Consider the following 23,320-nt stretch of genomic DNA (forward strand, 5'->3'; position numbering starts at 1 on the left):
CATAAAAAATAAATAAATATTAATCAAAAATATAAAATAATATTAAACAAAATAAAATAACACTTTATTTTATATTATTTATATAATACATTATTTTCTTTTTTCTTTTATATAATATTAATTTAAATTTTTATAACTACAAAAAAGAAAAAAGATTAATAAAAAAAAAATATAATATTGTAATTAAAAGAATGAATTCAAAAGCTTCAAGATTAGGGGGTAGTTTAAATGAAGTACATCGTAATATAGTACACACAGAAAATATTCTTAAGGAAATGTAATATTGTGATAAAAATTAAATGGATTATTTTTAATTAAATCCACATAACAGTAATAATTTAAACAAACAAAAATATTATATTAATAAAACTGATATTTTACATATTTTTTAAAAAGTGTATATCCTTGCTGAAAAACCTAATGCGGTTGTTCCTTCAGATTTAAAAAGATAAAAAGGAGTTCAAAATAGAACAAAATAGGACGCAAATGAAATTTTTGGAAATCATTTCACAGAAGATCCAGTTGAAGAAGCTTTTTCAAATGAAAAATTAGATAAAACTTTAAAATCTGTTACTTTAGTACCAAGATAAAAATATAATTACCCTTAAACTGCAAATTAAGAAGTAGGATGGTTTTCAAATTAATTGGTAAATTTGCTATTAATAAAAAATATATTTAATTTTTTAAATAAAAAAAAGCATATTTAAAAATAAATGAAAAATCATTCGGTAAAAGCATGCGAAATTACGAGTTTTGTGGATAATTATTATCAAATGACAAAAATAAATCCATTTAAATTAAGATGAAAAATAAATAAAGATAAATATATATATATAAATATATATATATATAATTTATAATATATATATTTTTTTTATTAATTATTTGTTATTTATTTATTTTTATTCAATTTTCTATTTTTTAAAACATTTATTTTAAATCATTTAAAAGTAAAAGTGCAGTTTATCCTATCTTTATAATAATAATATATATTAATTTTATTATTTATTTACTAATTCTTTGTTTTTTTTGTCAGCTATTTTTTTAATTCTTTGTATTTAATATATAGATTTAAATTCGTCGATTAATAAATTATATTTTTTTATTCTTTCTTCTCTTGATAAATCTACTTTACTCATTAAACTAAAAGTTTTAATATTAATAATTTCCTATAATATAAATATTTATTAAATTTATAATTTAATATTAATACATCTTTATACTAATCTAGTATCATTTTAGCAAATTCTAGACCAAATTTAATATGAGACTATTTTTTAAAATAATAAATTAATTTAAATTTGAATTTATTTATTTTAATTTCAAACCTAATATTTACTTACAATTAAAATTTTACTTTTCTATAGTAAAATAGTAGCTCCTTCTACATTCTGAATATACTATAATTTATTCATATTAACAGTCATATTTAAAGCATCCATTATATAGCAAGGTTCAAATAATCTTATGATATATTTATTATATATATCTATATGATATTTATATATATATATATATATATATATTATTTTTATATATATATATATATATAGATTTATAAATATATATATATACACATATATATAATTATTATTTTTATTATTTATGTTTTTATTACTAATTAATTGCATATATCGAAGATTTTTAATTTCCTAAATTCCACCAGTGTTGTATTGGTTTAATATAATTTAGTCTATTATTCATTAGTAATTTGAATTTTTAATGTTCTTAGGAAATCTTTTTTTTTTTTATTTTTATTTTTTTTTTTTTTTTTTTTAATAACTTCATTAATTAAATCGATTTTTTTAATATTTGTATTCTGCTTTTCATCAAATATAGAATTAAAATTAACACTATTAATAAGACTATCAGTTTAGCTTACGGTCGATTACTCTAAAACATTATTATTTTTATTATTATTATTATTTTATATTGTTTCTTATTCATCTTCTTGTATTATTATATCTTCCTCTATAGGCATGTTTTCATCTTTTTAAGGACTAATGCTATTTTAATTTTATATTTTAGCTGTATTTTATATAATCTACTATTATTATTATTAATATTACTATTATTAGTATTATGCTTTAATTTCAGGAAATGATTTTATTTCTTTCATATTCAAAAGATTATTATTATTATGTAAAGGAATTTAAAAATCTACAACTTTATTAGCATTATGAGAAATTTCAGAATAGCATCTATTATTATGTAAATCATTACTTTCTAAATCCCTCTAATGTATAATCTAATAAGAATTATTATTATTATTATTATTTTAAAAGATTTTATTTTCATACGTTTAGTTTTGCTATGTTTATGGCATTTTCATACATTTTTATTATGATTATGTTACTTTTGCACCCTAAGGGTTTTCCGGATCCATGTTTATTAATGCTAATGGACAAGCCCATAAGGAAAAATTTTAAGCTGAATAAGAAATTCCTAATACCATTTCATCTACATCTGAAATTTCTAAATCTAAAATTCCTCTCCATTATGATTCTACATTATCTATTAAAATTCCTCCTTCTTTTTCTAAATTCCAAACCTTTTGATTTTAAATATATAATATATATACATGCTTTTTTCATTTTTTGCTTTGTTTTCTTACCTTTAAACTTTCATGTGCTGCTGTAAATATTAAATTTCCATCTTCATTAAACAATATTTATTAAATAGCAGTTGCCTCAGGTTTAGAACTTCCAATCTAATAAAATTAAATTATATATATATTTTTTCTTTTAGAATTTACTAATTAAAAATTATCCAAATCATAATATTTAACAGTTCGGTCTGCACTTGCACTAGCTAAAGCCATTTCAATAGGATTAAATTTCAAAGAAGTAATCGGTCCATCATGTAAAGTGAAAGTTTAAATAACTTTATTTTAATATAAATCCCATAATTTAACAAACCCATCTTATCCTCCTGAGGCTATCATTTTACTATCGGGTGAACCTGCGACACAATTGACAATGTTTTAATGCCCTTTTAAAGTTGCTATGGCTATTTTGGTACGCAAATCCCATACTTTTATATTCGTATCACATGATCCTGACATTATTAAATGTTTTTATTCTTCAAAAGGAAAAATTGATATTGTATTTACGGCTACTGTATGTCCTTTTAATGTACATGATACTATATTTATTTATTTTATTTTATTTTTGTTTGTTTGAAGTTTTTATACATTTTTAGGATTCTAAATCCCATACATGTATTATTCCTCGGTTTGAACCAGAATATATTTCAGTATCTGAATGATTAAAGTTAACGGCTGTTACTTCAACTTGGTTATTTACTGATTAGTTGTAATTAAATTGCTTTTTATTTTTATTTAACTTTTTATTTTTATTTAATTTTTACTAATAAAGGCTTATCTTTTGATATTTTCCATATTGAAACGTTGTTTTTGTCATCACCAGATATTAATATGGATTTCGATTTGTTTCCGAATTTCGCTGTTTGTATTTTTTGATTGTTTTGTAATTAATAATCCTCTATATCGTATTTTATTTTATTTTAATTTAGTTTTTTTTTTTCTAATATTTTTCTTTTTTTAATTTTACATATTTTGGCATTACGACGCTTCATTTTTATATTTATTGAAATATTTTTTTTTTTAAATTTTGTTTTTTAATTTTGATTTTTTTTTTTTAAAAAAAAAATAAAATAAAAAAATATGATTATAATTTAAATAAAAAATTTCTTTTTAATTAAATGTATTATTTTTACCTTTATATTAGAAAAATAATATTATATAGTTTTATTAACTTAATTTATTTAATATTATAATAATTAAGAAAATAATAATAAATTAGAAATATTAGCATATTTTAATAAATTATGAATAATTATTTTTTATTAAATATATTTTATTGAATTTTTTTTTATTAAATTTAAAGGTTTAAAATACAATTTAAAATTATTATATTATGTTGTCTATTTGATTATTTATATTAATTTAATATTTAATATAAATATATTTTAATTATAAATTCTTATTATTTAGAAATGAAATAAAAGTTTATTAATATTAGTTTTAAAATATTTTTACAATTCTTTATGAAAATAATAAAAATCAAAAGATTATATAATATTAGTAAAGATTTTATATTAATGGAGTTTTGATATTATGAATTAAAAATAAATTAAAAGTAATAATAAAAATTAATTAAATCATTATTAAATTTATATAATTTTATAAAAAAAATTCACATAATAAAATATAAATTACTTTTTTTTTTTTTTTTTCTAAAAAAATAAGTAAAATTTTATATACATATTATTAAAAATAAATAATTTAAATTAACTAAGATAAAAGAAAAATATTTATACATAATTTATTGCATTAAAATCTTTTTAATTTTTATGAATACCCAACTATATTAATATTTCTGAAATCTAAAAGTCAATACTTTTATAGGTTTGCATATTTTAAGTATTATTTAATTTAAAAAATTAAAAGAATTATCTACTAATAATATAAAAAAAATTGTTGAAAATTTAATAAAAAACATACATATAAAATTGTTCCAAAAAATATATTTAATTATTCAAAATTTTAAAGTACTTGCAATATATAATAATTTATTGGGTTTTGGTTATTTTTCTTGTACTTGTATATATAAGCTCGTGTTAAGAAAAAAAAGAAAATATAAAATATGAGTAAAAAGTCATTTTTAATATATATTTACAATTGATTAAATTTTTAATATTTTTGATTAATTTATATTACATAAAAAATATATAAATATAAATTTATTTAAAATAAAAAAATATAATTTTAAATTAATTAAATATATATATATATTCATTAATATATTATTATATTATATTTTTTTATATTTTAATAATGTTCTTTTTTAATTTTTTTTTTTATAAACAAAAGTTATGAATATTATTATTATATATAAAGTTTAATGTTTTTTTTTTATTAAATAAAATTTTTTAAAAAAGAATAAATAATAAATTTTTAAAATAAAAAAATATTTAATTAATATTTTTAATTTAAAAAAAACAAAAAATTTAAAAAAAACATAAAATGTCAGTTTTGAAAAAAAGCGAAGTCAATAAGAAAGACTCTATAATTGCAGATGGAGGTTCTGAATTAGGAAAAAGATTATCTAACGCTAATTTATTTGGTTTTTTTAAAAAAGACAAAAAAAAAATAAAAAAAACAAAAATTAAAAAATAGATAAAGAAAAAAAATTAACTGGAAGTTAAATAGGAAGCAAAAATTAAGATTTAGTAAAGAGTACAAATAATAGTTAAAGTAAAAAAATATATATATAAATATATATATATATATATATATATATATATATATATATTAATATAATATATATATTTAAATATAAATATAAATATAAATTTTTATATATATTAGATTATTCAAATTTTCGAAAACCTCAAAAAGATGTAAACGAACGTATAAATGATTTCTTTTAATAAGATATAAATTAAGTATCTAAAAGTACAGATAGTAATAAGAGTTAAAAATTATTTAATATAACATAAAAAGACCGTTTGGATTTATAAAAAGAATTAAAAAAAAAACAAAAATATTTAATTCTCCCATTAAACCTTATAATTGGAATAAAATTTCTGATTAGGAAAAAAATGAAGCTTTTATGTTAACATATAAAAATAATTTAGACTTAAAAAAAAGATAGAACTCTTTAGAAAATTAATTAAAATAATTAAATACAAAATTGGGTAAATTATAAAAAGAAGTCCATTTTAATAATAGGAATTTAGTCCAGAAAAAATAAGGAGATGATAATTATGATTAATTAGATTAAATTAAATAAGAAAATATAAAATTGAAATAAAAAATCGATGCACTTTCATCTGTAAAAAAGCTTATTTAATAAAATAAAGGATAAAATTAAGCCAAAAAATTAATTAAAACAGTCAATTAATTAGAAAATGAAAAAAATTTAAAAGAACTAAGTTAATAAGATAAATATAAAGTAAAACTATATAAAAATAATAAATATAAATATAATATTAGATAACTGATATGTTAAAAGTAATTGATGCTTATAAAGAATAATTAAAATAAAGTGAATTAGAAATTAAACGTTTATAAAATTAATTATTGAATTCTAATCCACGTGAAAAAGGTAGTCTTTCAGTAAATTTATAAGAAACAAATAGCAGAATTAAAGACTTACATTTGAAATAGGAATAAGTTAATTCTCATTTTGAGGCTAATAAATAACTTTTGGAGTAAAGTAAATTGGAATTGAAAGAAATGAGGTAGAAATTTTAAAAGGAATAATTAATAAATCAAGATTTGAAGACTGAAGTTGATATACTGAAACTTAATTTGAAGAATTTCGAGAAAATGGAAGAAGAATTAAGCTAAGTAAAGGCAGAAAAAAGACAAAAAGAAAAAGAATTATAGTAATATGCAACTGATCCTCTTTTTGGAGATTTTAAAAACTAGTCTGCTAATGAAATTAAATATAGGGAAACTCGAGAAGAGAATTTTAGGTTAAAAGAATAGATAAAAAACTAAAAAGATATATTGAATTAAACTAATGAGAAATTAATTCTAACGGAAAAAAAACTAGTTGAAATGGTAGATTAATTTTAAAGAAAAAAATAAGATTATATTAATATTAAATCTTAATTAGAAATTTTATAAAAAGGAACTGTTTAAGGCGATAAAATGTCAGATTTTACATAAAATGATTTTATTAATGTATGTTATATATATTAAAATATAAATAAATATATATTTATATAATTATATATATATATATATTTATATAAAAATATTATTTTTTTAATAGGCTTTAGGATTAGTTAAATGGGACGGTTAAGATCCTTTATGGTTACACTTAGAAAATATAGAAAAATAAAAAATTTAAGAGTTGTTCGCTTAGAATGGTGATAATTTAAGTGAATATAAAAAAAAAGTAGAACATTTAATATTAGAAAAAGGAGAACTTGGTTTACATTTAGAAAGATAGGCTACTATGTTACGTACTAAAATTTAAATAGATAAAGAAAAAGATAAACTACATAAGATGGAAATCGAATAAATTTACGAATAGTTAAAAGTTATGACTAATAAAGCAGATGAACTTGCTAAACTAGCAGATATAAAAGGATATGTCTAATATTAAAATAACTAGGCAGTTTAAATATACGAAAAAGATAATGTAAAATATACTAAGGATGTTTCAGAGTTTTCCTGTGAAGATTTAGTCGAGGAAGAATTGGGAATCGGAGAGAATATTTTTGATTTATATATTGGGAAAATAAATATGGACGAAAATGAGATTTTAAGACAAAATGAAAATATAAACGACCTCTAGTGCTTTTTATCTTTTTTCACTATAGATTTTTATAATCACGATACTTAACATTCCTCAGTAGTGGAAGGATTGAGAAATAACTATGAATTCCAAGCTAGTTTTAAGGTAAAAGTAGATGAATTTTACATCACATATTTAAAAGAGAGATTTATTAAACTTGAATTGTATAATGTATAGCAATAAAACGCTATATTAATTGGAAGTGCAAATATTTCCTTGTTTTAAATAATAAGCGAAAATACAAAACCAAATATTTCGGCTGTTATAGAGCAAAGTGTGAAAATTAGAGGACTAAAATAGGGAGTTTTGTAGAATAAATTTGTAGGGTGTGTAGATGTGAAGTTTAGGATGAGGTTCCCGATCTCTAAAAGTGTGTAGTGGGCTTAAGAGAAACTTAAGTTGAATATTGAGTAAATTTAGAAGAGCGAAGATGTTGATATGTACTAGGATTTCTTGAAAAAAAAACTGGTTATAAAGGTTGATAAAGGAGTCGAAATGCCAGCTAACTAGTCACTTTTTGTTTATTTTTAGTTGAATGGGAAGGATTATGTCAGTCCGACATAAATTGGACCTAGTCCTGATTGGCAATGGGAAGTTTAGATCGATGTGATTGTCGATGAGAACTTTAGGTAGCTTTTAAAGAATGATTTTTTGCATTTTACGGTGTTTAATGATAGTGTGCCTATAGAAGATAAAGAAGAAGAAGATGAAGATAATAAAGATGTGGTTGGGTAAGGAAAAATGTCTTTAAAGGCACTACTTGAAGGAGAAGTAGTTAATCCTAATGTTAAAATTACAAATTTTATAAAAAATTAAGAAGTTATTAATAAAGGAACGTTACATGTATTAGTTTATTGGTATGAAGGATGGGGTTAATAATATAAACCGAAATATGAGCATATGTTATTATCTAAAAATTGGGAAACGGATATAACAATGAGAATAGCTAGAGCTTTTAAATAAAAAGGGATAGCACTTTAAACTGCTTTCTACGTAATGAATAGAGATTAGGATTAAATTATTTCAATGGAAGATTTTATTTAAACTGTTAATGGTATTATATAATAAAAACAAATATATAAATAAAGATAAATATATATTTATATATAAATAAAATAATATATATATATATATATATATATATATATATATTTTTTTTTTTATTTTTTTTTAAGAAACTTTATAATTGAGTTTAAGTCCAAATGATGTAGATGCTTATTATAATAGATTGCCTTAACCGTTTAATAAATAAAATTTTGAGAGTGTTTATAGGAATTATTTGTTGGACGTTTAGAGTGGGTCAGAAGATTATTTATTAGATGAAATTATTTAATAATAAAGGAGAAATAATTTAAATAATACTAATATTGGAATTTCTAATAAGAAATTTTTAAGCGTATTTTTTTTTATATTTATAATAATATAGCTCGTATTACTTTTTTTATTTTTTAGAAATAAGAAAAATAATTATTTGAAAGTTCAAGAATAAAAATAAGTGCATTAATATCAAAAAAATTAAGAATTAAAAATATTTAATAAATTTTTAATGATATTGATTAAGATAGAAATGGAAAAATAAGTATTTTTAATTTAAGTAGTTATTTAGAAGTTTAAGGATAATAAATTACAAAAGAAGAAATTTATTAATTTTTGAAAGTATTAGACTTTAATAATGATAATAATATAGATATTAATGAATTCAAAGCGTTTCTTTAAGGAGAATCTGATTAACTAACTACATTAGATTAAAAACTACATATACATTTTATAAATAATATAAAAATGAGAGTATATATATATATATATATATATATATATATATATATATTTATATTTTTCAAAAATTTAGATTTTATAATATTTGAAAAACAGTGATCATTCATTTTCTGATTTATTTAAATTAATAGATAATGATAGAAGTGGATTTATAAGTAATTTTGAATTAATGAATTTTATTTAAGAAAAATTAAGAATAAAATTAAAATTTGAGGAAATATATGCATTAATAACATACTTTGATAAAAACAATGACGATAAAATTGATTTATATGAGCTTGTTGAAGGCTTAAAATAAGAGGCTAATAAAAATGGTGAATTTATAAATTAATTTTAAAAGGAATAAGTAAATTTATAAATATATATATATTATAGTTTTTTAAATTTATATATATTTATATATATAATTTATTTATTTTATAAGGTTATTTTAAGTACTATTGAGGAAATTTGTGATAAATTGAATATTTATATGAATAAAAATAATGTTACTAGAAGTTAATTATTTGATAAATTTGATTAGAATAATGATAAATTTATTTCTAAAGTTGAATTAAAGAAAACATTTACTAATTTATAAATTGAACTTTCTAGATAATAATTGAATGAATTTTATTCATTCTTAGATAAAAATAATGATGAAAAAGTATCTATTTAAGAATTTATTTAAGCTGTAAAAACAGAATTAAATAGAATAGAAAATAAACGTTTAAAAAATATAAATATATTAAATAAAAAATAAATAAAAATTTATATATAAAACTATATAAATATTAATATATATATATATATATATATATATATATATATATATATATATATATATTTATATATATATATAGGTAAAAGAGTTAGTACTAAACAATGTTTAATAAATAATTAATCTTTAATAAATAAAAGTTAAGATATTTAATAATAATTATCATAATAATTACAATAATCAATTTCATATTAATAAATTTAAGGTTCATATAATGATATAGAAGGATCTTAAAATGAATAAATTACTAAATAAATATTTTCTAAATTTGCAAGGATTTTAAGATAGAATAGAATTGATTATGAACATGCATTTTAAAGATTTGATAAAAATAAAGATAAAACCATTTCCAGAAATGAATTTAAAAAAGCTTTTAAAGATATGCAATTACCATTTAAAGAATATGAAATAGATGCAGTATTCTCAACTATAGATATTAATAATGATGGTACTATAACTTTAGATGAATTTGTAGGTATGCTTAATGTTTCTTAATTCAATTGAAAATAAATAAATATATAAATATTTATATATATAATTATATATATATATTTTTATATTAAGTATTCTTATTTTATAAATTTATATTATATATAATAATAATTTATAGTATTTTTATACACTATATTACTTTTATTATTTAAGTTTTTTTTTTTCAAAATATATTTTATGTTTAAATTAATTTATTTTTATAGTATTTTTTTATTGTACATTTATATTATTTTTGCCTATATCTATCTAATAAAAAGTTCTTTTATGATTTTTATTTTAATATCATTTATTTTTCCAAGAATAATAATTTTAGAAGTTATTTCTATTTTTATATTAACGCAATTAAGTAGTAATTATTTATTATAAAAAATAATTATATTTTTTTTATTTTTAGATTGTTTTTTTAAGATTTTCTTTTTATTCTTTTATAACATATTTTTATAAGTATTTTATTTATTTTATTCAATTAAATTATTTAAGTCATTTTATTTATCATAAAAAAAAATTATTCATTTTTTTTCCAAAATTTTGCTAAATAATTTTATTAATGTTATTTCTAATAAAAATATTATCAAATATATTTTAACTCCTTTTTATCTAAAAATTAGATATTTTAAACAAAAACAGACGTTCTTAATTTCTTTTAATTAAATTTAAATTATTTTACATGAAAAATAATTAATATTTCATAGTCTTTTTAATTAATATATTATTAAAGAATTTTATATGAAATCTAATAAAGATTTTCTAAAATAATATTATAAGTTAAAATTACTGCACTTTTTTAAAAATGCTTTTTAATAATTTTTTAATTATATTAAAAATATTATATTTGAAAAATTAAATTTTATTATATTGAATATTAATTTTGTTTACCTTAAATAAAAAAAATTATTAAATATATATTAAAATAACATTTTATAAAATAAAAAATATAATAATTTAACTATTTTATTTTATAATTTACATTGAGATATAAAACATATGTTTATAAAAAACTTTAATAAAAATATAAAAAATTTATATTTTATTTAAAATTAAAATTTATGAACAACTTTATTAAAGAAAAAAAAAAGTAATTTAATAAAATTATTAATATATACAAATAATGTACTATTAAATATATATAAGAAAAAAATATATAAATATAATATATATATATATATATATATTTATATTAATATTTTTTTTATATAAAAAAAAATACTATTTATATTTTTTATTAAATATATATAATATTTATATATTTGTATTGAAATTTGATTTAACTATTTTATATTTCAATATTTGTTATTTTATTATATTTTTAACATACTTTTGTTATTTTTATATTTAATTAATATTTCTTTATATTTTCTATATTATATATCATTTAATATTTATATGTTTTTTTTGTTTAATTATTATTTATATCCATTTTTTTAAAAATATTAAATTAAAATAAAAAAAAAAATAGAAATAGATTTATTTTTAATTATATTTTAAAAATATATATATAATTTAAAAAATAAAATATATAAATTCTATAAAATATATATAAAAACTTCCATTTTTTTTATTTATAATTTTTTTTAAAAAAAAACTATATAAATTTTAATTATTAATTCATTAATTTCCTAAAAAATATTCCTTAATAATCCCTTCATGATTTTTAGCTGCTAAATATCCCTATAAAAATTATTTATCGGCATTATATTCATCCCAAAGCCAATAATCATTTGGAAAATTGTACGAAAATTCTTCCGCTATATAAATAGTTTTTAAATCTTTTGGACTTTCTCTTATAATAGGATACATAGTGAATACTTTTGGTAATACATTTAAAAATATACACTTAGAATTCTTATTTTTATATGGTATCCCCATCGTAACTCCCCCATCAATAGCCTAAAGGCCCTAATAATCTCCCCATATTTAAAATCCGGTAATTCCCGGAATAGTACATGAACAATGTACAGCTTCAGCGAATTAATTTTCATCTTTAAAACTATCTATAAGCATTTTTTCAAATTAAAAAATCCTTTTTTTACAGATATATATGTATGTAATTTTCCTTCTAGAGTCATTCCATTTTTAATTAAATCACGGAAGAATTCTTTACTTCCTTCTTTTATCATTTTGCCTGTATCCCAAAAACCGAATAATGATTTACTAACTTATTTAAATACGTTTCTTATATATTTCTCATAAAAATACTTCATGTCTAATTCGCTGTGTAAACAATGTATTAAATATGCAGCAATACAACAACCTGATGATATTCCACCTAATTTATATTACTTTAAGATTTCTTTCGGTATTATTTCCAATAATCCTTAAATGTAGCCGGCTTAAAAACTTATGGCTCCTGCTCCACCGCTAATAAGAAGTTCTTTTTCTTATAAAATTTATTCAGATTGTTATATTTATTATACTTATTACATTTTTTACTTTCTTTTTTTAATTAATTATTTTCAATTAAATTTAATAAATATTTTTTATTTTATAAAGATTTTTAATATATTATTATAAAAAAAATATAATTTTGATTAGCTTCATTCTTTATATTTAAATATTGTAAAATAATTATTTTAATTTAAAAAATATATATTTTTTTATGAAGAAGTTTTTATTTATATAAAATAATATAAAAAAAATCCAATATAATATATAAATATAATATATATATATATATAAATATAAATTTATAAGTACATATATATTGTTTTTTTATATATATATAATATTTATATTTATATTTTCATAATAATATATGATTCTCTAATTAATAATTTTTTATATTAAATATGTTCTATTAAAATAATTTTATTTTTTTATAATATTTTTTTTTTAATGATTATTTTAATTATTTTTATAAATTTTTATGTTTAATGTTAATCAGTATAAAAATTATTTTATATATTTTTTTAAATTAATATAAATAATTATAAATTTTGTATCTTATTTTTATTTATTAATAATTTTAAATTAATAATATATAAATATATGATATTTTTTTTTTTTTAAATATACATTTAATTATATTATTTATTGTTAAAATAATATTTAGTATTAAATTTAAATTTAATCGCTATATTTACTTCTATATTTATTTTTTTAGAATTCACTTGATATTTTTCATTTTGTTCATATTTTTTTTTTATAAATATTTTAATGTTTTTAAAAAATTAATAAAAAAAGCTGAATTATCTATTTCATTAGACATATTTTTATTTAATTGATTTTCATAAATAAATTTACATTAAATTAAAAAATATATACAAAAATATTACTAAATTATAAAATCTTAATATTTTTTAAAAAAATATTAAGATTTATATATAATTTTCCATAAAATCATAATCAAAATTACTTTTTATTTTATTTATTAGATTTCAGAATTTTATTTAATTTAAAAATAATTTTGTTAAAATATAAAATAAATTTAGATTTTAATTTTATTTTTATTTATATTTATAAAAAGTATTAAGGTTATATTTATTTATTATATTTATTTATTTATTAAACAAGAAATATAATATTTTTTAAATGAGATTTATTTAAATTAATTTTTATTAATTATTTTTAAACTATCATTAATATTTTTATACATTACTTTTAAATAAAAATTAGTTTTTTATTGTTTTAAAAGACTTATTATATGTAAAAAATTATTAGTTTAATTATTTTCTACTTTTTATATAAGTAAAAAATAAAATATATATATATATTAATTTATTAAAATTTTAAGAATTTATTTCAAATAGAATCAATGAAATTTAATAATCAAATAAATTTTAGAAATTGTGTTATTGAAATATTAAATTAAAAATAAAAATCTTTATTTTAGTTTCAAAATTTTTATATATATTTTTTAAGAAACAAATAGTTTATTATTAAATATTAATGTATACTATTTTATATTTATTTAAAATATATAATTAATTATATTAATACTTTTATTTATTATATATCTAAGATTATTTATATTTTTTTATAATAAAACAAAATACTATTTTTTTATTTATTAATTAAAGTTAAAAATCATATTTATTTTTACAAAAAATTTTAGTTAAAAAATTTTTATATATAAATTTTAAATTTTTTTTTTTTAAAAAAAAAGAAAAATAATTTATTTTATATAATAAAAAATAATAATAATGGGACTCATAAATAATATAGTAATTTGTTATGTTCTTGCGCTTATAATAATAATTCACGGTTCATTTTTTATTTGTTTGAATTAATAATCATAATAATTATTTAATAAATAATAAAATTCTAATATATATCACTGTCCTTAAGTACTTTTATTTTATATTTTTAATAAATAATATATTCTTAATATAAAAAGCTCCCTGAATAAGCTGTAGTTATATTTTTACATTTAAAATAACATATACCTTAGTAATTATAACTACTTGCAGGAGAAATACTAGGTTTATTTAGCATAAATGCAATGAATTAATTAATAGTTTTAGGATATGTAGTTTTAGTAGGCGATATTATTGTTTTAATGTAAAAAAATTACATATAATTTATACAGATTTATTAATATTTTTTTTTTAAAAATAAATAAATAGATATTTAAGTATTGCATTTACATAAAAATTGATTTTTAAAATTTTAAATTTATTTATAATATTTGTAGGTTTGTAAATTATGTAAAAAAAAAAATTAAATGTAATGTTTTGATATATATATATATTTTATTTAAAAAAAAAATAGTTATTAAATAATGATTTAAAAAGAAATAGCTCATAAATTAGAATTTTATAACTAAAATCAATTCTATTAAAAGGATATTTTTGATATTATTTAATAAGTAATTAATGCTGGTTTTTAGGCATTAAATAAATGATAAAATATTTATAAATAATACTTATTTAAAATAAATTAATAAATAATAATCAATTTTTTTTTATAATCATATTAAGAAAAAAATAAAATAAAAAAAATTTTAAATTTTAAAAATATTTTTTATATAAATTATAATAAAAATAAAATGAATCCCGAACATCAAATTAAGTTAATTAATTATGATATAAAAGGTCCAATAAACAATAGCATATCAATGTATACAGCTTAAAATAAATAAGACTCTTTAGAAATATATATGATGAAAAAGCTAACATTTTCCACAATATAGGATTTCTAGAAATACGCAAACGAAATGCAAAGAATAATAAAAACTAAAGTAAGAGGAATATTAGCTCCTTAAAGATTCAATATAGATTAATAGGACGATAAACATATATTATGTTTATTTTTTTTGAAAAAAGAGTATTCTTTAAAGGATGAAATAGAAAGGAGAAAACCTTCCAAATAATATTTTTCGTCTAAAGAAATTAAAAACATAATAAATTCAACCTTGGAAATGCTTATAAGTTTATATTGGGACTAATATAGTCATTTAAATATAAAGCCTTCTAATATAATAAAAAATAATAGAGGAGATTATGTACTTTCAGAACCTGGGTATATTTCATTAAATACAAATATTGATAATGATGTTTTTAGATCACCTTAGATTTTAGAAGAAATACAAAAAGGAACTGTTTTAAAATGGAATATTTTAAATAGATAATAATCAGATATTTTTTCATTAGGGCTTTCTTATATTTAAGCTTGCACTTTATTGAATACAGAAGAATTAAAATGTTTTAATTAAAATAATTAAATGAAATAAGGATAAAGTATTTTAGAAGAAATAAAATAAAGATATGGAAAAGGAGTTTTTAATTTAGTAGAAAATATGGTCATTTATAATGAAGAAATAAGAGAAAATTTAGAAGAATTAAAAGAAAAAAGAATACCTTTTTTTAATAATGATGATACTGATTTTGAAGGAGGAAATGATAATATTAATAATATTATGAATATAGGTAAAATAATTATATATCTAACTAATAAATATAAATATATAAATATATAAATATATATATAAATATATAAATATATAAATATATAAATATATAAATATATATATTTTTATTTTTATATATATATTCTTATATTTTTTTAGAAGATGATAATTATATAAGGAAAATAAAAAGCTAATGCGATTAAATTTGTAAATAAAAAGGATTAAAAATAAATGATTTATTGTAAAGTTCTGATGGATATAATAAAGATAATAAAAAAATAACTAAATATGAATTCAAAAGGATTATAGAAGATATTCTTTAAATTTAATTTAACGAATTTTAATTAAATTCTATAACTAGAGTTTTAGATCCTAAAAGTTCCGGGTTTTATTATTTAAATGAATTTTTAAAAGAAAATAATAAAGGAGAAGACAGTAATTAAAATAAAATTCTCGAAAAAAGCCTTAAAAATGATTTGGTAGATTTATCTTCAAAAGATGAAGAATTACTACTTTAAGAATCTTTAAGAGTATTTTTTTTAAATTTAATTTTTTTAAAAAAAATAATATTTTTAGAAAATAGCAATATTTTTGAAATAATATAATATAAATTTAGAAAGAGAATTAAAATAATATGATGAGGCAAAGACTGAAAAAATACATTTTTAAGATTTTAAGTCTATATTAGGTCGAAATAATATAGTATTAAGTGAATAAGAATTAATAAGGATTAAAGTTAAATTCGATATTGATTATTCTAATTAAACAATTTATTATATGAAAATTTTGAAAGCTATAGAAGGTTATGTAGTGGTTTCTTAGTAAGAATTAGAAGATAATTTTGAAAGAATATTTAAGTGTATTTTTAAGAATTTTAATTCTTTTGATGATTTTTTTTCTAAGGAAATTAAAAAGAATAATAATTTTCTGCTTTTTGAAGATTTTATAAAATTTTTGTAAAGTGAATAAGTTTAATTAAACTTTTTTGTAAAGGAAAAAATTAATTAATTAATCGATCCATCAGGTTAAGGACATATTTATGCCGGGCCTTTAAAGGATTAGTTAAAGGCTTCTTTAGAATAATAATTAAAATTAATTTTTAGTTAATTTGCTAATGCATTGAACAATAGAGAACTTACTTTGAGCTCTTTTGTAAATAATTATATTAAAAAATCACTTTTGGTACCTTTGAAAGATTTTGTTGAAAAATGCTAAGAAGTTCTGAAGTTTAGATTTGAAAAAAAGGAAATTTTTTTTGCTTTAGAGTACTTTAAAATTAATAAAGGAATATCAGATGATATTAAAATTAAAGAATTTTAAGAATAAATATTTTAATTTTCGAAAAACTAAAAAATTTAATATGGGAATTATGTTTTCGGTAATAAGGATGATGAAAACGAAAATAAATAATAATGTAAAATAAATAGATAAAATATAAATGTATATATATATATTTTAATATAATAGAACAAATGTAATAATCTCAATAATCAGTAAAAAGTTAAAATAAAAATGAATAAAATTCATTTAATGGAATTATTGAAAAATTAAAAATTGCAGCTAAAAAATTGCCAAAATAAGATATTTTGAGTTTTTTTGATATATAAAATAAGCTAGATGTCAAATTGGGATTTGATTAATTTAAGAGAAAAGTAGTTTTAATTTTATAATTAGATGAAAATTAATTTTCTTTAATCTTTAATTAACTTGCGGAAACTAAAAATAATTAAAGATAAGTTTCCTCTTTAGAATTTTTAACTTTATTAGGTATTTTAATTTTTTTCTTTATTTTATTTAATATATATATTTTCGAATATAGAGGTTACAGATGATTCTAATATAAAAATAAAGAGTAATATAGGAGGAATTAATATTTAAGATTTAGATAAATATAAAATAATTTTTAATACTATTAATTTAAATTTAAACCTTAAAAAAATTAAGGCATAAGAACATTTTACATCAAATTAAAAATAAGTTGGAAGAAATTATTTTGAGTATATATATATTATATAAAAAATATATATTTATTTTTTAAAAAAAAAGTTAAAAACTTAATGAACTTGATATTAAAAGTTATGATTTTGAATAAGAAATAGATAGATTATTTATTTTAATGAATGGTCAAGGATAAAAGATGGATTTATCTATATTTATTGAAGTTTTAGACTATTATAATTGTGAACATTAAACAAAATAAATAAAAGAGCAAAAAAAAAATACTATTGTTTGGTACATAAAAATATTTAAAGAAATGGAAAAGAAAGAAATAGGTTTAGAAACATTTACTAGGCAAATATAAAATAATGATTAATTAAATAGAAAACAATTCATAGATACAATTTAATATTAATTAAATTTAAAAGAAGATTAAACTTTCGAATAGTTTTTAGAAGAAATTTCTTTACCAAATAACGACATTTCTTTTTCTAAATTTGAGATTGGGTACAAAAAAGAATTAAAAGCAAATTAAATCTTATAAGTAATTAAAAAAAAAAAAAAAATTATTTAATTTTTTTTTTTATATATATATATATATATAAATATATATATATTTATATTTATTTATTATTTTATTTTTATATAGGATATGAGAAATATGACAAAATCTAACAGACGAAATATTTCAGATGCTTTTATTAATATAGATGTTAATGGTGATGGTATTATTACAAAGAAGGAATTTTTAGAAATGATTCCTATTATTAATAAATCGATGCAAAAAGATGAAATCGAATATATTTTTGAAAGAATGGACTTAGATAATAATGGCAAGATTACTTTAGATGAATTTTCAAATAATATTTTGGGAAAAGATGCTTTAGTTAATTAAATTGAATTTGAATAAAAATAAAAGGAGTTTTATTAATTAATATAATAATCTCTTATTTAATCCAATGTTTCTTTTGATGAATTATTTTTAAATAATTAGGAAAAGAAAATTAATATTAACGAATTAGATTAAAAACTGAGAAATATTGGGATTAGTAGTTAGATTTAATAGTAATATATTCCGGTTATTGAAGATTTGACTTATGGGGGGATTGTTTTTAATGTGTTGAGGCTTAAGTTGAAATATGATTAATTTAAGGATTAGAATAAGAAGGAAAAATAGAATAATAATAATTATATGGAGTTTTTGATAATTCTTAAGAAAACTATTTAGAACGAAAATAAATATTTTGATGATGTCTTTGATTTGAGAAGGGGATATACTAAATAGTAATTGGATGATTTATTGATTTAAAAAATAAGACTTTATGGAATAAGATATTATTAATAATAATTTGATTAGTTTTTTGATTATTTTAAGGATTAATATAACGGAGAGTTAAATGTTGAAAAATTATATAAAGCATTTAAGTAATTTTTTTTATTTTATTATTAATTCTTTTTTTTTATAGGGAAACAAAAATTAATTAGAATGAAAATTCGGTATATTAAATAAGAAAAAATTATGATGACGATGATAAAGATTTCAGAAAAGATAATAAAAGAAGGGATGAAGATGATTATTAGCATAATAGGAAAAGAAATTAATCTGGTAGTAGAGACCTTGGGAATAGTTAGAAAAGATTTGATGAAGATAATGATAGAAGAAGAGATGATATTAAAAGGGGAGATTATTATGATAATAATAGAAGAGGGGATGATTATAATAATAATAGAAGAGGGGATGATTATAATAATAATAGAAGAGGAGACGACTATAATAATAAAAAAAGAGATGACTATAGTAATAAAAGAGGAGATGACTATAATAATAAAAGAGGAGGTGATTATGATAATAGAAAAGGAGATGATTATAATAATAGAAGAGGAGATGATTATAATAATAGAAGAGGAGATGATTATAATAATAGAAGAGGAGATGATTATAATAATAGAAGAGGAGATGATTATGATAATAGAAGAGGAGATGATTATGATAGAAGAAGAGGAGATGATTATGATAGAAGAACTTCTTAAAAAGGAAGAGAATAAGGTAATGAAAGATATGGAGAAAATAAGAGAATAGAAGATTAAAATGAAAAATAGGAAATAAATGATTTATTAGAAAACTTTATTCAAAATGAAAAAACAGATATAGTAAAAAAATGCGAACGTATTGATGATAGTGAAGTTTCTATTTCTGAGTTTATGGAAATTTTGGAGAATTTAAATTTTAAAGAGAGGATTAATTAAAGGGAATTAAAATAATTTTTTGAAGAAAGAAATTGCTTGAGAGGGAAAGATATGGTTTTGTTTAATTTATTAATATAGAACTTTGAAGATTTTAATAATGCAGTTATTAGCTTGTAAGACAAGCTAAAAACTAATAGAATATCTTTATAAGATTTAGTTAAGGAAAATAGACTGGATAAGTATAATGATGGGTTCATTGATGTGAATGATTTTTTCGATATTTTAGATGATAAGAGGATTAAATTAAGTAGAAAAGAAGCTGATTTAATAGAATAGTGGAATAAAAATAAATAAGGGATGATTAATTATAAAGGACTAGATAATATTATTAGAAGAAGTAGTAGAAAGGGAGGAGATGAGGACAATAGGAAAGATAATAAAAAGTTAAGAATTAAGAAAAAAGAAAAAAAAAAATCATCTAAATAAGAATTAGAAGATGTTTTAGAAGATTTCAGATAGGATGTTTTGAATTATATTTAAAAAAAAAATGTTGGAATTAGATATGTTTTTAAAAGATTTGATAAAGATAATGATACTTTTATTTCTTATACAGAGTTTATTAATTGTATTTAAAATGATAATGTAGTACCTAGTTTAAAAAAATTACCAGATGATTTAGTTGAAAGTATTTTTTTTAATTTTTTATATATCCTACATTTTTTTTTATAGATTTTTTTGATTAATTTGATGAAGATAAAGAAATGAAAATAAATTTAGCTTAATTTACAAAATAAGTTTATCCTAATTTAAAAGAAGTTGATATTGCACCTTTATTAAATAAAATAAAATCTGTAAAAATATAAATTTTTATTAAATTTATATACATATACATTTATATATATATTAGAATGTCGAAATAACATCAGAAGATGAAATAAGAAAATATTTCAAGAATATAGATACAGATAATGATGGAAAAATCAGTTATACTGAATTTTCTAAATATATGAAAAAACTTACAAAAAATAATATCGAAGATACAGAAATCGAAAGACTGTTTTAACATTTTTTACTCGAGAAAAATTTAGATAGTATTTCTTTGGAACTTTTCATAGCCGTCATATAAGATGATCATATGAATTTTAATAAAATAAGATAAAAAATTATTGAATATAAAGAAAAAAAAGGAAAATCAATTAAAACAATATATGATTAATATGCTTAAGGCGGATCTATAACAATATAATCTTTATAGGTATTATTTAATTTTTTGAATATATTTATTATGTTTTTTTTATAAAAAAATTTTAAATTAATAGACTTTTTTCAACTTTTTAGGACTAAATTTCAATTTTGATTAATTAGATGAATTATTTACTTTTATAGATAACGATGGAGATGGAAAAATTAGTTATGAAGAATTTTATAATGTTATTGAAAAAGCGTAAATAAATAACTTTTAGCTATTAAAGAGATTAAGAAGATAATTTATTTAGTAATAATGCGATATTTATTAGATTTTCTAATAATAAGGTATATTTATATATTATTTTTAATTTTTCTTATGTCTTTTTTTTTAAAAAATATCCAAAAAAAAAATACAATAATTTGTTTTATATCGACTTTTTTTTTGTAGATTGTATTTATAAAAAAAAAAATACAATATAAACTATATTTTTTTTTATTTATATAATTTAAGAATATATGAATTTTACTTAATTCAAGAATGTTTTTAAACAATTAAAAATTGAAATAGTGCCAGTAGAATTAGATAGTTTATATAAGTAATATGGATAAAATGATTAAATAAACTCCGTTAATTTCTTAAATGATCTTCTTTATAATAAATATGACATATCCTAAATTAGAAATTAAATATAGGCTTATATTGAAAAAGACAATTTATCTTTTGGAATATTTATTTGATGTTTTCGCTGAAAATGAATATTTAGGATTAAATTAATTTAAAAGTTTGTTAGAATATTCTGATGTTAAAATTCCTAAAGACGAAGTATTTAATAAATATTTTATTTTATTTTATTTGTTTATTTTATTTTTTGTTTTAAGCTTTTGGAATCTTTTAATGCTTTTGATATTAATAATAATTAAAAAATATAAAAATAAGAATTCGAGATGATTTTAATGGGAAAAATGAATGTAAAAGAAAATATTAAGTATTCTTAAATGTTGAATAATGCTTTAAATTATTAACCAACAGATTGGAATAATTACAATTAATTTTATTAATAAAATGATATTATGAGTTCTAATAATAATAATTTTATCAGTTTTAAATAAAATCCTTTTGAGCATAGTTAAAGACATTTTAGTGGAGTATAAAATTAATTCGAAAATAATTATAATATGAAAAATAGTAATAACTAATTATAATAAAAAAATAATTTAGAAGAACCTGAATTGCCTAGTGTTAATTTACCCCCAAAATTTAATATCGAATAGTTTTGTGAAATCATTAAAAGTTAAATAGAAATTCAAAAGGTTGATCTTTTTTTACTTTTTATTGGAGAAGATGATAAATTCACATTTTAAATTGAAAAGTATTTTTTTTTTTTTATGTTTAAATATTTAAAAATTAAAAATATAGTCCTCAAAGATTGCAAAAAATATTAAATATTATTAAGGTTTAAGCTTCTACTTAACATTTGGACTTTATTTATAATGAATTTATTAATATTAAAACTAAATAATTTGCCTATATGAACTTTTTGTTTAAAATTTATGGAATAAAAAAGCTTTTTAAAGAGGCTGTTATATACACAATAAAATAGAACGGAATTTCTGTTTAATAATTTTATTAATAAATTGTTTAAAATTATTAAAAATAAAGAAATTAAATAGAATGGGATGTAAATATTTTTAGTTAATTTTTAAAATATGCTTTTTAAATGAATATTTTATCAAATTAAGAATTATAAGATTTCTATAATTAAATAACTTAAAATTAGACTTAATTATCTATCTAAGTAC

At 17.0% G+C, this 23,320-nt stretch overlaps 5 protein-coding genes across 5 annotated transcripts, besides 51 other annotated features; 3 read left to right on the forward strand and 2 right to left on the reverse strand. All coding sequences in view use genetic code 6, as the record gives it.

Moving 5' to 3' along the window:
- Positions 1–3: 3 nt before the first annotated feature.
- Positions 4–60: a microsatellite.
- A 759-nt stretch (positions 61–819) lies between these two features.
- Positions 820–866: a microsatellite.
- Positions 824–869: a microsatellite.
- Positions 867–907: a microsatellite.
- A 516-nt stretch (positions 908–1,423) lies between these two features.
- On the reverse strand, positions 1,424–3,422 carry IMG5_092610 (katanin p80, putative; the record flags this gene model as incomplete). The annotated part of the gene is made up of 3 exons (XM_004035632.1): positions 1,424–2,551; positions 2,615–3,144; positions 3,194–3,422. 3 exons carry the CDS (start codon positions 3,420–3,422, stop codon positions 1,424–1,426), a joined length of 1,887 nt encoding a protein of 628 aa, XP_004035680.1.
- Positions 1,471–1,586: a microsatellite.
- Positions 1,739–1,777: a microsatellite.
- Positions 1,902–1,944: a microsatellite.
- Positions 3,327–3,368: a microsatellite.
- A 112-nt stretch (positions 3,423–3,534) lies between the features above and the next one.
- Positions 3,535–3,567: a microsatellite.
- Positions 3,568–3,615: 48 nt separating this feature from the next.
- Positions 3,616–3,655: a microsatellite.
- Positions 3,624–3,663: a microsatellite.
- Positions 3,664–4,667: 1,004 nt separating this feature from the next.
- On the forward strand, positions 4,668–6,325 carry IMG5_092620 (hypothetical protein; the record flags this gene model as incomplete). Its single annotated transcript, XM_004035633.1, has 3 exons — positions 4,668–4,671; positions 5,201–5,278; positions 5,393–6,325. 3 exons carry the CDS (start codon positions 4,668–4,670, stop codon positions 5,830–5,832), a joined length of 522 nt encoding a protein of 173 aa, XP_004035681.1. The 3' UTR covers positions 5,833–6,325.
- Positions 5,011–5,049: a microsatellite.
- Positions 5,165–5,197: a microsatellite.
- Positions 5,169–5,218: a microsatellite.
- Positions 5,287–5,389: a microsatellite.
- A 144-nt stretch (positions 6,326–6,469) lies between the features above and the next one.
- On the forward strand, positions 6,470–10,374 carry IMG5_092630 (hypothetical protein; the record flags this gene model as incomplete). The annotated part of the gene is made up of 6 exons (XM_004035634.1): positions 6,470–6,715; positions 6,807–8,388; positions 9,242–9,456; positions 9,535–9,817; positions 9,953–9,976; positions 10,076–10,374. Exons 1-6 carry the CDS (start codon positions 6,590–6,592, stop codon positions 10,372–10,374), a joined length of 2,529 nt encoding a protein of 842 aa, XP_004035682.1. The 5' UTR covers positions 6,470–6,589.
- Positions 6,722–6,785: a microsatellite.
- Positions 6,722–6,792: a microsatellite.
- Positions 6,736–6,786: a microsatellite.
- Positions 8,393–8,433: a microsatellite.
- Positions 8,409–8,471: a microsatellite.
- Positions 8,427–8,486: a microsatellite.
- Positions 9,124–9,168: a microsatellite.
- Positions 9,821–9,885: a microsatellite.
- Positions 9,825–9,933: a microsatellite.
- Positions 9,874–9,951: a microsatellite.
- Positions 10,375–10,422: a microsatellite.
- Positions 10,377–10,415: a microsatellite.
- Positions 10,381–10,419: a microsatellite.
- Positions 10,386–10,430: a microsatellite.
- Positions 10,431–11,499: 1,069 nt separating this feature from the next.
- Positions 11,500–11,540: a microsatellite.
- Positions 11,508–11,548: a microsatellite.
- Positions 11,548–11,616: a microsatellite.
- A 224-nt stretch (positions 11,617–11,840) lies between these two features.
- Positions 11,841–11,901: a microsatellite.
- Positions 11,852–11,895: a microsatellite.
- Positions 11,902–11,967: 66 nt separating the features above from the next.
- Positions 11,968–12,363, reverse strand: IMG5_092640 (patatin-like phospholipase family protein, putative; the record flags this gene model as incomplete). The annotated part of the gene is made up of 1 exon (XM_004035635.1): positions 11,968–12,363. The coding sequence occupies one exon, from the start codon at positions 12,361–12,363 to the stop codon at positions 11,968–11,970; it is 396 nt and encodes a 131-aa protein (XP_004035683.1).
- A 460-nt stretch (positions 12,364–12,823) lies between these two features.
- Positions 12,824–12,858: a microsatellite.
- A 144-nt stretch (positions 12,859–13,002) lies between these two features.
- Positions 13,003–13,100: a microsatellite.
- Positions 13,101–13,161: 61 nt separating this feature from the next.
- Positions 13,162–13,194: a microsatellite.
- Positions 13,195–13,833: 639 nt separating this feature from the next.
- Positions 13,834–13,865: a microsatellite.
- Positions 13,866–14,584: 719 nt separating this feature from the next.
- Positions 14,585–14,622: a microsatellite.
- Positions 14,623–14,949: 327 nt separating this feature from the next.
- Positions 14,950–14,988: a microsatellite.
- A 1,266-nt stretch (positions 14,989–16,254) lies between these two features.
- Positions 16,255–16,327: a microsatellite.
- Positions 16,321–16,362: a microsatellite.
- Positions 16,363–16,753: 391 nt separating this feature from the next.
- Positions 16,754–16,815: a microsatellite.
- Positions 16,816–17,607: 792 nt separating this feature from the next.
- Positions 17,608–17,646: a microsatellite.
- A 559-nt stretch (positions 17,647–18,205) lies between these two features.
- Positions 18,206–18,249: a microsatellite.
- An 8-nt stretch (positions 18,250–18,257) lies between these two features.
- Positions 18,258–23,015, forward strand: IMG5_092650 (hypothetical protein; the record flags this gene model as incomplete). The annotated part of the gene is made up of 9 exons (XM_004035636.1): positions 18,258–18,689; positions 18,795–19,570; positions 19,612–20,312; positions 20,496–21,017; positions 21,062–21,183; positions 21,240–21,587; positions 21,652–21,776; positions 22,304–22,343; positions 22,938–23,015. The coding sequence occupies exons 1-9, from the start codon at positions 18,324–18,326 to the stop codon at positions 23,013–23,015; spliced, it is 3,078 nt and encodes a 1,025-aa protein (XP_004035684.1). The 5' UTR covers positions 18,258–18,323.
- Positions 18,730–18,768: a microsatellite.
- Positions 19,794–20,167: a microsatellite.
- Positions 19,839–20,158: a microsatellite.
- Positions 21,097–21,141: a microsatellite.
- Positions 22,363–22,397: a microsatellite.
- Positions 22,577–22,633: a microsatellite.
- Positions 23,016–23,320: the final 305 nt, after the last annotated feature.

Source organism: Ichthyophthirius multifiliis, assembly GCF_000220395.1.
Source record: "Ichthyophthirius multifiliis unplaced genomic scaffold scaff_1120509250733, whole genome shotgun sequence".
Taxonomy (NCBI): domain Eukaryota; phylum Ciliophora; class Oligohymenophorea; order Hymenostomatida; genus Ichthyophthirius; species Ichthyophthirius multifiliis.